Raw genomic sequence first — 15368 nt, forward strand, 5'->3', positions numbered from 1 at the left:
GAGCTTATTTTAAAAATCAAACAAGAGCAAAAGTGATCTAAGCAAAACTAAGAGCCCATGGATAACCATGGATACAAAGGGTGCTTAAAACCTTCCCTTTGTATAACCAACCCCCCGAACCCAAAATCTGTCAAAAGGTCTTTCCTGTTCTTTTATGCCTTTCCTAAATGTTGGATAAAATAAAAGTCGGTGGCGACTCTTGCAATAATAAAAAAAATCAAAAAAAAGAAAGAGAGCAAGGAGTCAGTTCGCCTAAAAAAAACCGAGTTTACAGAACTGGCGACTCTGCTGGGGACTTGAAAAATCTTTTTTTAAAAGAGGGGTTACCTTAGAGTTTTAGATCACTTTAATATTTGCTTATACTTGGTTATTTTGTACATACTTATTATTTCATGCTATTCTTGATATATGTGTGGTTCTGTTACAAGTGATACATTATGGACAAATCCTAACCCAGATTAAGTACACATAAGAATTAGGTGGAGGGTATAGTCATGTATGGACAAGTGTTTCAGACGGGAGAGCTCATCCCTATTACTGATAGTCACTAGGCCTTGTTTCTTTACTGTTTGCATTTCCTTAATTGTGTTGTTTACTTTTAGACTTTGTTGGTTTATGAATGGTGATTTTAATGAAATGAGCATCGTATGTTTGAATTCATTTTCATCTACTATGTCTATGTTTATGCTTCTTTTACAAAAAAAAAAAATTCTATTTTGCTTTCTCTATCAAACTTGTGTTTTATGCAAAGATTGGAGGGAGGATGATGACAACGAAATACCCAGGTTGTTGAAATGTATGCTTTCAAATAAAACTTTGCTGACGATGTACAGGCATTGTTTCAATTCCCAAACACTGGAGAAATAAGGAAGTTAATCCCTCGTCAACCCCTTTGAGCCTAGAAGTTGGTGTTTCTTTCTGTACGAAATAACCCACATTTTAACCCGGGGCAGGGTAGTTCCCAGTAGGGCTGGACATCGGTCGGTTTGGGTTGGATTCGGGCCCAATTATGTCAAACCGTTTGAAACCATGGATGTATTTGCTAGGCCCAATTCCGACTGAATTTTTAATCGGTTTGATCGGATTCGGTTTAATCGGTTTATCGGTTAAAATGGATCGGTTTGTTCGGTTAATTGATCTTTATTTTTTTCATAAAAACTTCAGATAAATTTTATGTTCTACTATAATTTATTTTTTCCTAACAACAATTTATACAACAATCTCATATGATAAGTTCTACAAAATTTTCCACCAAGCCTGCAACGCACTCTGCAAAATTAATTCAGACGACTCTCTAAGAGGATTAATTTGTTCACCTGGAAGTGATGTGTATCCTGCATCAAATAACAAATAAATTGCATTACAGGCAGACTTTTCTTCACAAAATAATGTATTTTACAAACATTAACATGAGACTAACAACACGAAACTAACAACATGAAACCAACATTAAACTAACAACATTAAACCAATATCAAACATAAAACCAACATGAAGAAATTAAGATCCTAAAACATCTTCTCTGGTGTTTGTGAACTAAAATAAGAAAAGGACTTGTGTCAGAAAATACATACAAGCATATTTTGCTTAAATAATCTGCTATTAGTAGAAAAATAAAAGGCAATCAGTGGTTTGTTTTCTACTTAAGTTTAAAGCCTTTTCATATTGAACTACAAATGAATACACTTCACTTCAACAACAAAAGTTTAAATTCTTGTGTTGCAAATTGATCTTTTAGTTCAGCAACAAAACTTTAGATTCTTTTTTGCTGCAAAATAGAAAAAGACTCAAAATTGAATCAATCAATTTTTAATAAAATAGCATCTTAGCAACAACCTTTAACTCAATAAATATAGTAGCAGAAAACCAACCACCAGATTTCAGATTTGGAAAAAAAAGCACTACTATAAATGAAATGATGGTTGGTTAATATTTAGACTCGGAGGATACATAGCTCTATTGAATGCTTCTAACGGCCAAAGCAAGTTGTTCCTTCATTTTTGTAGCACCACTATGCAATAGAAACAACACAAGCTATATAATCATCTTTACAATATTAGAGTTATCGAAAGAAAAACCCTAGTTGTTTTCTTGATTGAAAAATGTTAAGGTGTATTGCAGAACTTACAGGAGTACCTTGTTTCTATAAAACTAAGTCATTTGCCAACTTTCTTTAACATCTGCAATGAGCATACTCATACCTTGAAAAAAATACAGAAGATTCATACAATAAAAACTCAGCACAAATCATTTATTAGCATAAACAAAATTACAGTGTGAATAACATGATTCATACATAACTATTAGAGTTAAAACAATATGATTCAGACAAAGTATAAAACAAAATACAATCATACATGACATGGGTATTATATGATCCAAACTTAAACCACAAACATATATATAGAGAGAGGAACTTACATGATCGGTGCCGATGGTGGTTCGTAGACGGTGGCAATGTTTTGTTTCGTTGACGGCGGTAGTGTTTCGTGTGTGAAGAGAGATCAAAGAAAACCCTAGCAGTAGAGTGAAATGAAATGAGTTGAGAGTGTTCAATAGGTTATTGGGTGTTGGTGTAGGAGAATTTTGTTGGGCTCAAAGTAACATATCCAGCCCAATTCTCTTATGACTTACTGGACCGGTCGGATTAGCATTTCGCTGGGCCCAAAAGTGCAACCCAAAACCGACCGACTTAACCCTAATAAACCCACTTATTAGTGAACCGCTGAACCGCTGAACCGTCTCATCCGAACCGTTGCTTCACGGGCTGCATGGTTTGGTCGGATTGGGCTGGTTTCAATATTCTTGTCCAGCCCTAGTTCCCAGTTAATTTGCTTGTGCATTCTACTTTAAGAGAATCATTCAATGCACCTTTTAACAAGTGTTTTAATCACAAGCTTTCCCCCGCTTACATCAAAGAAGTGCTGGAGATGCCAATCAAAAGTCGATAATGGTTCATTATAATCATTAAGCAAGGTAGTCACTATCTTTCAGGAAAAAAAGGTATCAAAAAAAAGAAAATAAAAGAAAAGCCTGCTAAGTCAAAATCAAAAAATGACTTAGGCAAAAACTAAGGCATCCCGCATTGCGTCGTTATGCCAAACTACCTCTCCATCATACTCAGGCCAGTAATCCTCCTTGGCTACCACTGGAAACGCAGCACTGTAAACTCTGAGCAATGTCTGAGTCTTGTAAATTGGAGACAGTAGTGATTTAGCGTCGCGGTGCACATACGCACATGCAGCTATGACGTGCGAGCAAGGCATACGAAAAAGCTTGAAACCTTCCACAGTCGCACCAATCTTCGTCCAAAAGAACCCTATATTGTTGTCTTGGAAATCCCTCATTGTGGTCAATTGTCTCGCGCACACTGAAAGTGCGATTGAATGGGTCGAAAGAAGTTACTTGATGAGTGTTTGCTTTTGCCGATTGCTGTTGCATAAATTTCATGCAACTATCACTTAATAGTTGACCAGATTGCCTAACATCACCCCATTTCCTGTCTCTCGTTGAGAAGAGTGAAGCCATCCTAAAGTATGTAGCCTCCACTAGTGCTGTGATTGGAAGGTTACGAATGCCTTTGAAAACGCTATTCATGGATTCCACGAGATTTGTCGTCATATGGCCCCATCGCACGCCCTTGTCGTAAGTCCTTGTCCATTTCTCCCTAGAAAGGTTATCTACCCAACTACCTGCCTCTGGATTTGTCATTACAATCTCACTCCGATAATGCTGGAATGTGGGTTGAGTCAATGCATAATCAGCATTGACCAAGGCCTTTCTTAGATGTCTGTCCTTGATCTCCCGCATGAAGTTTTGGGCGATGTGGCGAATACAATAGACGTGTTTTGAAGGGGGGTCATGCCATCCGTTTGCTGGATTATTATAAGCACTCTCTATGGAAGCGTGCCTATCAGAGATTAAACAGATGTCAGGCTGAGGAGCAACATGTTCTCGGAGGTTCCTTAGAAAGAAACTCCAAGCCGCTGCAGTTTCACCTTCGACGATTGCAAACGCCACTGGAAATATGTTGTTGTTCCCGTCTTGTGCAACCGCCATGAGCATGGTTCCTTTGTATTTGTCGTACAACCATGTCCCATCAATTTGAAGTATGGGTTTACAATATGCAAATCCCCGTACGCAAGGTTTGAACGCCCAAAAAAGCCGATGGAATATTCCATTTCCTTGGACAGGGTTTCCATCTGGGGCATGCGCGGGAAGCGTCTCTAGAATAGTAACAGTGCCAGGTGCGTAACTGTGTAGCGCATTGAGGTAGCGGGGAAGAATTTTGTATGACTCCTCCCAGTTGCCGTAGACTGTCTCAATTGCCTTTGTTTTTGTAACCCACGCCTTTCTGTAAGATGGAGTGTAGTTGAAGGTTGTAACGATATGCGAGATAATATTTTTGACCTTCAGAGACGAATCAGAGCTTATTAGAGGCAAGATCTCCTGACAAATGAGATCGGCACTGAGTTTCGTATGATCCTGGGAAGTGTTAGGGTTTACACACGTGTGTTGCTGCGTAATCGACCCTATTTTCCATGCATTACTTCTCTTCCTATAAGAAGCCAACAGTCTGAAGCCACACTCTGGATTCTTAAAAGTGATTACATACCGTTCCAGGTTAGAATGATCTACTTCAAAATCAACGTTGTGCGCCATGTGCCATTTTTTTATTGTTCTAAGACAAGCCTCGTTAGAGGGAAACTTGTCTCCTTCCTTTAGTTCATTGTCAGTTTGGATGTACAGTGTGAAGAAGATGTCGGATGATGGTTTGTCACCTTCTAGGTTCAGGTTACTCATATGTGCTGGAGGTGCGTACACATGAGCTAGAGGCACCAACGTTTGTTGCTCGTCGTCGGATTCCTCGTTGACCATGTTGTCAAATTCAATTTCCAGATCTTCTTCTTCCTCGTCTATGACATCAACTTCTTCTTGCTCGTTGACTGGTGGGTCTATAACTTGTGACTGGACAATATGATTTTCTTGTGTCCCAACCTGTAGAGTAACGTACAACTCGATGGAATCCAAGCCAGAGTATTCGTGGGTAGTAAACATATCTTGCAGGTCTTCGTCAGTGGCAATCTCCATCTCATAAAACTTGACGGTGTTGTCGTCATTGAAAGAGGGACATTGATAAAAAATTGTTTGCAATAGGACCCATTGCAATCTTAGCGTAAAGTCGCTGAATGAAGTACGAAAAGTTTGCTCTTTTGCTTAGCAAAAATGGAACAACCTGAGTGTTTCTCATCACAAAACCGGCTATTTCATGAGAGTAAGTCTCACCGTTTAGATGGGCATGCACAAGGTATTGGGTAGATGAAGTCATTTCGACGGGGAAGTGTATGGATGTTTTAAGATGAAGTCAGATTAGGCAAAATTGCTAGTGTGAGTTGTAATCTTTAGAAAACATTGGGTGTCTTATATATGGTGGTTCTTACAGCTTTGCATTGTATTAACACACGGACACGCTGATCTAGGTCTGCCACAAGATTCCGAATTTATTATAAAAGACAGACACACTGCTCTAGGTCTGTATATATATATATATATATATATATATATAAACATATTTTAATAATTATATATATATATATATATATATATATTAATAATTATATATATTTGAATTGATAATTATATTTTACTGTATATATTATCAGTTATATATAATTAATAATTATGTATATATATTTTAATTAATAAATATATTTTTTTAATTAATAATTATATGTATTTTAATTAATGCACATATCCGTTAGGGTAATTGATGTTCAGACGACAACAAGTAACACAACAACCACATTTAATTTAATTCAATGATCCGGCGTGGACAATACAAAAGACACATATACATTGATCTAGGTCTGCCACAAGATTCTGAATTGATTATGAAAGACACGCACACTGATCTAGGGCTGTCCCAAGATTCCGAATTGATTATAAAAGACAAACGCACACTGATCTAGGTCTGTATATATATATATATATATATATATATATAAAACATATTTTAATAATTATATATATATATATTTTAATTAATAATTATATATATTTTGAATTAATAATTATATTTTACTGTATATATAAATTCAATTATGCATATAATTAATAATTATGTATATATATTAATAATTAATAAATATATACATTTTAATTAATAATTATATATATTTTAATTAATGCACATATCCGTTAGGGTAATTGATGTTCATACAACAACAACTAACACAACAACCACATTTAATTTAATTCAATGATCCGGCGTTGACAACACAAAACAACCAGTAAATCACGATATTACATTGCAAAAAAAGAAAATAACACAGAACAACTGGTAGTACACGCTCACTCATTGCAACAAATAAAACAACACTTAATCTAAACTACTCAAGTATCACTGCAAGAACGAGGGGATTTTCAACGCCTCGGTTAACTTCTCCACTGTGTGTCCAAAACATTAGATCCACGTCCACATCGTCTTTCACACGATCCCAATAATACATGTACGTGCCTTCAGGGTTATTATCCGTCAACGTAATGTATGGACATCGGTAATCTATCTGTTTAAGTTTCCTGGTTGGACCATCTAGCTGACGAAACCCAGTGTTGATGGCTCTAACAATTCTCTGGAAATTCCAATGGGGGTTAAGGCAAACCCGCATGTGACTACCTTCCTCAAAGAAGACCACAGCCCAAACTGAGTTCATTTTTTGGTGTTTGCAGTAAGAATGAAAGAAGAGTTAGTACTTCAACTCCACATACACACCTCTATTTATAGCGGGTGAAATACGTAAGGAAAATTTTTTGTTAATTATTAATAACTTAAATAATAATTGGAAACCTTGTAACAATAAAAAATCATTTCATTGAAATATGCTAAGAGCATTTAATTGAACGGTACAAAAGTTACTGAAATGATAAAGAAACTGCGGTGTCTAGGATATTACAACGGTTAAAACAATGTCTTCTCTGTCCTACATCATTCGAGTGCATTGGATGTCGTCTTCCATAGTCTCCCACCAACACTGTCTTTCTAGAAAAACACCACCCCTTGTTCTAAGTCTCTTGATAGATCTGATTTGTTCGCCTGGACTGTACTCCCCGTCCAAAAACCTAAGGATGGTTCTCTTAAGCTGGTCCATGGAATGGATATTCCAAAACATTACCTGCATGGGAGGTTTGACGGTAGAGAAAATAACGTATCCGTTCCTTCGACGAAAGTCTGGTTGATAGTCCAAACGCCTCACAGGTGGTGGAGGCTCAGAAGTCCGATGCGTGCTGTCTGGCCTTATTCGAGATCTCATTTTTTTGTGTGTGTACTAATGCACACAAGAAACCCTAATTTATAGAGGGACGGACGCCTTGCCTTAGGTCTGTATCACAATTAGGGTTTCATCCAGGGTTTCATCTACAAGACAAAAACGTAAACCCTAATTTTGAAAAAAAAATGTTTCTACTAATGCGCCAGATGAAATGGCGCATTAGTGCTTTGCTTTTACAGAAAGGCGCCAAATGGTTTGGTGCATAAGAAGGAATTTTTAAAAAAAAGCCAAATCATTTGGCGCATATGTATTATATGTGGACCCCTCCTGGCCCCACATGGTCCCCACCTGCATGCGTCTGAAACGAGTTACTGTAACCTAGCATGCGTCTGAAACATTTTACGAACCGATTCCTGATAAGATTCCTGATAAGATTCCTGGCACGATTCCTCCTACTACTGCATGCATGATACCCGAGCTGTCACCTAGTTCTGAGCTGCATGCATGTCACCATGTATTGTCACCGAAAGTTAGCCTGCATGCATGCCAGCAATTTCTGCAGAAGCAACACCTAGCAACTATGGATGTGTTGACATGTCCAGCATGCAGCTTGTTACCGTTTTTGCCTCATGAGTATATAAACCACTTAGATAACTTTACAGAATTCGCACCACTTTCACTCATCTACTCTCACAACAATCCTATTACAGTCAACTTCCAAATTTTCATCCTTCAACCATGTCTCTCTTAACAATGGGTGATACACACAGAGGAACCCCCGAGAACATCGCTACCTTTGTAAGTATTTTAGTATTATGTTAATAACATGCAACTGTCCGTGATTAACTAACTGAATTTTTTTGGCATACATACTATTTTCAGAACGCTCAACGTTTTCGCACTCGCAGTCACTCGACCATCGCTCCAGACGACCGCATTAGACCATACTTGGACGTTGCTGGTTTCGGACCGATTAGCAGAATTGCCGAGTCTTCTATTGACCATAAATTTGTTCTTGCGTTGCTAGAACGCTGGAGGCCGGAGACACACACCTTCCATCTTCCAATAGGGGAGTGCACCATCACCCTGGAGGATGTTCATATGTTACTAGGCCTTCCAGTTGACGGTAAGGCAATTAATGGGTGTGTAATGCAGGCGAATTCCTTATGCTTTCAGGCAATTGGCATAGACTTGATAGAGGGAGCAGTTGGTGCTGGGGGGCAAGGTGTTAACCTTAAGAGGTTAAGGTTGTATTATGATCAGTTTCACTTGGATGATGCGTCTCCCCAAGAGACCATACTTCAGAAAACTAGGTGCTACCTACTCTTGCTAATTGGAAACGTTTTGTTCCCAGATAGCACTGGTAACACTGTTAACTTTATGTATCTTCGTTTACTAATGGATTTTACTAGAGTTGGTCTATATATCTGGGGGTCTGCAGTGCTGGCTACGGTGTACCAATCCCTCTTCAAGAACTCAAGAGTTGATTCTTGCACATTCAATGGATGCGCCCTGTTGGTGCAGGTGTGGGGGTGGTGGAGGATGCCCATACTGGCCCCGGTTAACAATGGTAGTTGGACCTTTCCGTATGCACTGAGGTAAGTTTTTAGTATACCCTATTTTTCGTACACATTCTACTCCATTCTAACTAAATCATTATATTTTCGTTGTAGATTTTGTGTGAAAAAAATGGACTTCACACTAAATCCGCGGTCAAATATCACAATGTACCGCACGCTGATTGATCACCTAGGACCCCATCGGGTATTATCTCTAATCCTTTTCTTTTTTATTAGAGTATTTTTTATAAATATTTTTTCCCGAAATAATGTATAACTCTTATGCATGCAGTTCATATGGCGACCGTATCTCGAATGCGAGTATGAGCCTAGAGCTCAGGATGCAGAAATTTGGACCACAAAGTGTTGCCTAATCCGGTACAACATCATAGAAATGCATCAAAGTGACCGGGTCATGCTACAGTTCGGAATGCGTCAACGTATACCCGACCCTCTAGTTGACTTGGGAGTGTGGCACCTCAGAAGAGTTAACCATCAATGGACACACCAAAATTGGAAGGATTTTGCACCCGATCACCGCCAAATGTGGAAGGACCGTCGCCAGTATGTCCTGAACTTCCCTGTCAGTGACCATGAAATGAAACCGTCCCCCGAGTACATGAGTTGGTATCGTACAGCTACATCCCCTAACTTGTTTATTGCAGCTCCATTCTATTTAATTGATCCCGGTGCACACAACTACATCTTACCACAACAACAAGAACCGGAAGAGGAACAACAACAACAACTACGGCAACAACAACGACAACAACAACGCCTACAACAACGCCAACAACTACAGCAACAACAACTCCAACAACAACAACTACGACAACAAGAACTCCAGCAGCAACAACAAAATCTTTTCAGTACTCATCCCGTTCCACCCGCAACTACCGACAACCAAATATTTTCCAATCCCAGTCTCAACCATTACAAGAATATGAAGACCACCATCATTCCGCGGACCAATATCAGACCCAATCATAACCATTTGGATTTGCAGCGTTTGCATGGTCCACAAGGGCATTCGGCCAAAACCTTACTCCCGGTTCGTCTAGCCTTCATCTAAGTCCCGACGATGGTCCTCATGGTAAATCCTCTCACCGTGGCACCCCCTCCGGCTATGCAACACCGTCAAACCAATTCGGCTTTAATCAGGGAAGTTCTAGTGCTGCTGGATGCTACGAAACTGAAGTCTTTTCCCAACCCACTCCACCACCACGACTTAACACGTTTGAGGGGATGGGTAACCGACTTTACAACAGCCGTTTTCTGGAAAATTATGGGGGCGTCGACGAATTCATAGACAGCGACCCACGAGACATCCCACTTCCAGGCCCAGTGACACAAACCCAGCAAGAAGCACAGAGGGGCAGGGGTAGAGCTAGGGAAAGGGGTGGTGCCAATATTCGCGGCTGGATCAACGATCGCAGTAAACGTGTCATAACAAGACGAAATTGCGGAACGGATGGCTATCATGGTGATGGACGCCATTGATCATTTTGTTGTATTTTCTTTAATCAATTGTGTCGATGTATCGTTTCTCTAATTATTTGTAATCGATGTTTCGTTTCTTTAATATATTGAACCGAAGTTACATTTTCGGTTAACAAATGTCAATTTACGTTTTGTGCACTTCATTTTTAAGACTAAAAAAATATTTTGAAAATTTATTTATATATATCTTAACTAATAAAATAAAAATAGAATTTTCAAAATATATATATTAACAAGTCTTAACTAAAAAATATTTAAAAAAAATGAAAAAAAATGGACTAGGCCTTATGCGCCAAATGAAATGGCTATTAGGGCAAAAAGGTAGCCTAATGCGCCATTCCATTTGGCGCAAACACTCCCTTTTTTAGGGTTAGCCAAATGGTTTGGCGCATGCACCCTATTTTAACACTTATGCGCCATTTGGTTTGGCGCATCCACTTGTCTGGGGTCCCAAACCTAGACAGTTTGATAAATACCCCGAAAATATGGTTTTTTTGGTATTTTTTTTATTAAACATGGTTATTTAAATTTTTTTTCCTAAAATCACTTCTCTTTTTATAAAGAGACACCTCTTCAAACTCAATAAATATTTATCCTAAATCAATATTTACAGAATATTATTTTAATAAAATTTCAAATCAAATATCAAATTATATAAGTAGTCAACATCTAAAACAAGGACAAACTTGATAAACATATAATCCTCTAATTCAAGCAAAGAAATTTAAATATTCATTGATATAATAGTTTTACAAAATTTAGATGAAAATATATGAAATTGATCTTTAATATTGATTCTCAACCTTCTTCAAACACATGTATACAAATTAAGAGGTACAAATACATTATAATTTAATAAGAACATAACAAGAGGAAACAAACAATACAAGCAAAGCATGCTACTAAGTTATTTTATTCTTTAAAAAAACATAAAAGAAAGAAACATCAATAAGGTCGTTGTCCATCAACATTGCCAGGTGGTGAATAGCTACAAATCACAAACACCCAACCATTCTCACATTTGGACTTACCACAACCAAGATAAACAGAATCACGCCAAACAATTTGAGTATAATGCAAACACTCATCATGAACACAAGCATTTGAGTGGTAGTCATAGTCAGGCTTTTCAGTTATCCAAAACTTCACTGCATCAGAGCCATTCATTTCACCATAACCCTCAGCAAGGTTCTCACCAAAAGGTCCCATGGAGTGCTCAAGCTCACAATCATTCATTCTCTTGTTTGCATAGTCTTGGGCATAGGCTTCAAGGGTGTTGTTCCAATGAAGTGGACCAACACCAACCTCTTCTCGAGCTTGGTTGTGTACTTCTAGGAAGTCTTGAGGGGTGTTTTGTGCTAGGGAAATATTTATGTAACAAAGGGGTGAGGAAATGAAGAAAAGGATTAAGAATATATGATGTGAAGACTTCATGTTGATTTGTTTTTGATTGTTGAAATTTGAATGTTTGTTTATGAGTGAAGGAATGTATGTGAGGGTATTTATAGCAAAAGAGTGTGGAGCATATCAAGCCGTAAGAACCGAAGGATTTTTAATATATAACTTTTGCACTCTTTATTATTCACCTTAATTTTCTAGACTATCATTTTTTTTTAAATTGAAATAAAGTCCACTAGCACGGCTTTGACTAATATGCATAAGGATTTCCCTTATGCACCATGCATAAGCCTACCTAAGCCATTGGATCATGTTTTTAATCCAGTATTGAGTATTGAGTATTGACTATTGAGTGGTGAGTATTCAATATTGAGTAATAACAATTGATGTTTAGAATTTGATCCAATGTTCCAAGGGTCCATAATAATCTATGCACGTTGCATAGATTTTTATCTATGCACGGTAACTGCACCCCACTAGCACTAAGCAGGACCACATTTAGGCATGGCAATAAAATCTGTACCTGCGAGTATTCACTCGAACTCGTCCCGAAGTTGACTGAAAAATTCGTTCTGACTGGGTTTGGGTTCGGATTTGGATTTTTCCGATTACAAAATATAGGGACGGGTCGGATAATGAGACACTAATACCTACGTCGAATCCTTCCCTGAACCCGCCCCATTTATTTCATTGTGTATATTATTATATATTTTTGATAATTTAGAATATTAAATACGTGGTCAAAGTTTTAATATTTTGATTTGTATTTATTATTTAAAATATTTTAAAATATGTATGAATTTTTTTGAAATTGTTTCATTTTATTATGTATAAAGAAATTTAATTTTAGAAAAAATAAGTATTTCTATTAAAAAAATTGATTTCACTAAAACGGATGGTGACAGCGATACTCGAACCCAACTCGAATCCGTTTGGATCGGGTTTGGGTTTTAATTCTCCATACTCATTTGAGTTTGGAGGGAAACGAATATTATTTGAGGATTCGGGTTTGGGAGAAGTAATAACTATCCCCGACCCGCCTCGTTGTCATCTCTAACCACATTATCTGTATCTAACTGAATTCACCTAAATCTATTTTAATTTTGAACGCATGGGTGTGATTTTTATTTTCCTAAACAGTTTTTTTCTAAGCAAATTAAAATTAATGAAGAAGAGTATAAGAGATATTTCAACCTATTTATGTTGAAAAAAAAACATAAATAGTATATTGGTCCTTGTAAGTTAGCGTTTTTTTATTTTTATAGTCTCTAATTTGGATTTTTTTTAAATAGTCCTTGAATGTTAAAATTTTTTTGTTTTAGTCCTTAAATTTAAAATCCGCAGGAAAATCTGCAGGTTTCCTGCGAACTTAAAATCTGTTGGTTTCCTGCGAATTTCCTTGCGAATTTTTTGTGCAAATTTTAATTTCAAGGATTAAAACCAAAAAAAATTAACATTCAGGGACTATTTTCAATAAAAATCCAGATTATGGACTAAAAACAAAAGCACGCTAACTTACGGGGACCAATATACTATTTAAGCCAAAAAAGAATTACAAGTATGAGTAGTGCGGGAAAATTCTATATTGGTTAGAAATCTAGAGATTTGAGCATTTATAAGAGAAAAAATTCACTTACCTATCACCTTAAGGTTTTGGGTGAATATGTTTTGTGTCTCTCACAAAGGCGTTTGGTACAAACAATTTTTAAATTATGCTTTATTTATTGGTTTCTTCCAAAACAAGTTTGGCAATTCTCTCTTCATCTACCTAAAAGAAACTCATGGCATATCTTCTTTTATATGTCGATGACATCATTTTCACCACTTCAACTAACTCTTCACAAATATATCATATTACTTTTTTGCAATGATTTTCCTATGAAAGACTTGGGATCACTTAGTTAATTTTCAGACATTGATGTCACTCGACATACTGGTAATCTACTTGTATCTCACAAAAAGTATGTTAAAGAAGTTATTGAACGTGCTAGTATATCCTCATGTAAGTCATGCCCTACCTTAGTTGACACAAAACTAAAGCTTAGCACCAAAACCAACATAAGAAGATCCATATCTTAATGACAGTCTTTAAGGAGTTCTATAGTATGTCGTATTCACAAGGTCAGACATCTCCTATGTGGTATGTGAGATATTGGATCGAAGTCTAGTATGGTCGAAGGGTAGCTTTTTGGTTCGACAGTTCTACAGAGTTAAACATGAAGTCGAAGGTTGTTCACATGCTGGTGTCAAAGTGTGCATGCTGTAGTCGAAGATGGGTCTAGCATGCAGATGTCGAAGATGCTGGGGTTGTTAGCATGTTAAATTAGGTTTTACTGTTTAAACCCTAATTTGTTAAGTTAGCTTGTGTATTAAGTTGGCTTGTGTAATGGGCCTTGCTGAAAAAGCCCATTAGTTAGTATGTTAGGTTTTATTATAAATAGCATACTAGTCTCTCATCATTGCTAAGCTGCAAATCCTAATTTAGGGTGAGAGAGGTTATTTGTTATTCTTGTAAACTTGTAATCTTGTTTTAAGAGAAAGTAAAAGAATAGCAGTTATAACCAATTCTTGTATTCTTCTTCTCCTCCCTAATTCCCTTTTATACTTTGTTCTTGGCATTGAATTCACAAAAAATTGGTGCGGTGAGCGTGGAGAAGATGCCTTTAACAAAGTATGAGATTGAAAAGTTCACTGGAGTGAATGATTTCGGTCTGTGGCGCTTGAAGATGAAAGCCCTCCTGATTTGAAGAGAAATCTACTTTCTCTTAGTGAATTCGACAAGAAAGGATATGTTTTCCAAGGACAGAAAAGTATCCTAAGAGTCATGAAGGGTTCGAAGGAAGTCTTGAGAGGCGTGAAGAAACAAGGCTTGTATACCTGATAAGTGTCAAAATGTCGATGTTTTGAGTATGTAAATAGTGGCACTTATCGATACTTTTGTCAATACCGTTTGAATAATTCCCTATTTTATGTATAAATACGTATACTTTGTAAATAGTTATATTTTCATATACTTTTATACCATTTGATAGTTTTCCATTCATTTTATAGGTATTCATCCATCTTTGGAGCATTGAGTAATAAAGACCAAAGGCTAAGCTTCAAGAATGCAAATTCTACCAATTCATCAAAGAATAAGGCTCAAAATAAGGATGATAAAAATTATCATATTGGTTTCCATTCATTCATTATTGGATAGAGCATTGAATAAGCTTTCCAACGCTTCGAACCGGGCGCAATTCGGAGTTACGGTTCTCAACTTATGGCGAAAACAAGATTTCACTTTTGCTGTCAGCCGCTAAGCGGGAGTACCTCCGCTGAGCGACCATGACAGATATCAGCTCGTTAAATAGGGGTAAAAATCACATTTTTAGGTTATGTTTTGGGGTAATTGTTCCCAAATCATCAAACCTTCATTCTTAGGGTAGATTAGCTTAGAAAACAACTTCCGAGGTTGCATAAGGATGATCGGGGGTGGATTGAGCGTCGAACGGAGCTGACAAACCGGGAGATCTTCGGTTCATTTCTCTTCTTCTTTGTGTATTTCTCTTTTGTTGGGTTTTGTTTGTATATTTACTTGAATCTTATGTATATTTACCGATTATAATGTTATATTTAACTTGCTTTACGAATCTGTGTTGAT

General features: G+C 37.1%; 1 protein-coding gene and 1 long non-coding RNA gene across 2 annotated transcripts; both read right to left on the reverse strand.

Annotated features, from left to right (window-relative positions):
• Positions 1–1198: 1198 nt before the first annotated feature.
• On the reverse strand, positions 1199–2533 carry LOC131624768 (uncharacterized). Its single transcript, XR_009290660.1, has 3 exons — positions 2422–2533; positions 2137–2201; positions 1199–1334 (listed from the first exon to the last, which is right to left on the reverse strand). It is a non-coding gene; the product is annotated as an uncharacterized LOC131624768 (long non-coding RNA).
• An 8551-nt stretch (positions 2534–11084) lies between these two features.
• On the reverse strand, positions 11085–11853 carry LOC131624776 (basic form of pathogenesis-related protein 1-like). The gene has a single exon (XM_058895695.1). It carries the CDS (start codon positions 11759–11761, stop codon positions 11273–11275), a length of 489 nt encoding a protein of 162 aa, XP_058751678.1. The 5' UTR covers positions 11762–11853; the 3' UTR covers positions 11085–11272.
• Positions 11854–15368: the final 3515 nt, after the last annotated feature.

Source organism: Vicia villosa, linkage group LG1, assembly GCF_029867415.1.
Source record: "Vicia villosa cultivar HV-30 ecotype Madison, WI linkage group LG1, Vvil1.0, whole genome shotgun sequence".
Lineage (NCBI taxonomy): Eukaryota > Viridiplantae > Streptophyta > Magnoliopsida > Fabales > Fabaceae > Vicia > Vicia villosa.

Coding starts and splice junctions, on each gene's coding strand:
- LOC131624776 (XM_058895695.1), bottom strand. CDS start 11,761: ATGAAGTCTTCACATCATATATTCTTAATCCTTTTCTTCATTTCCTCA.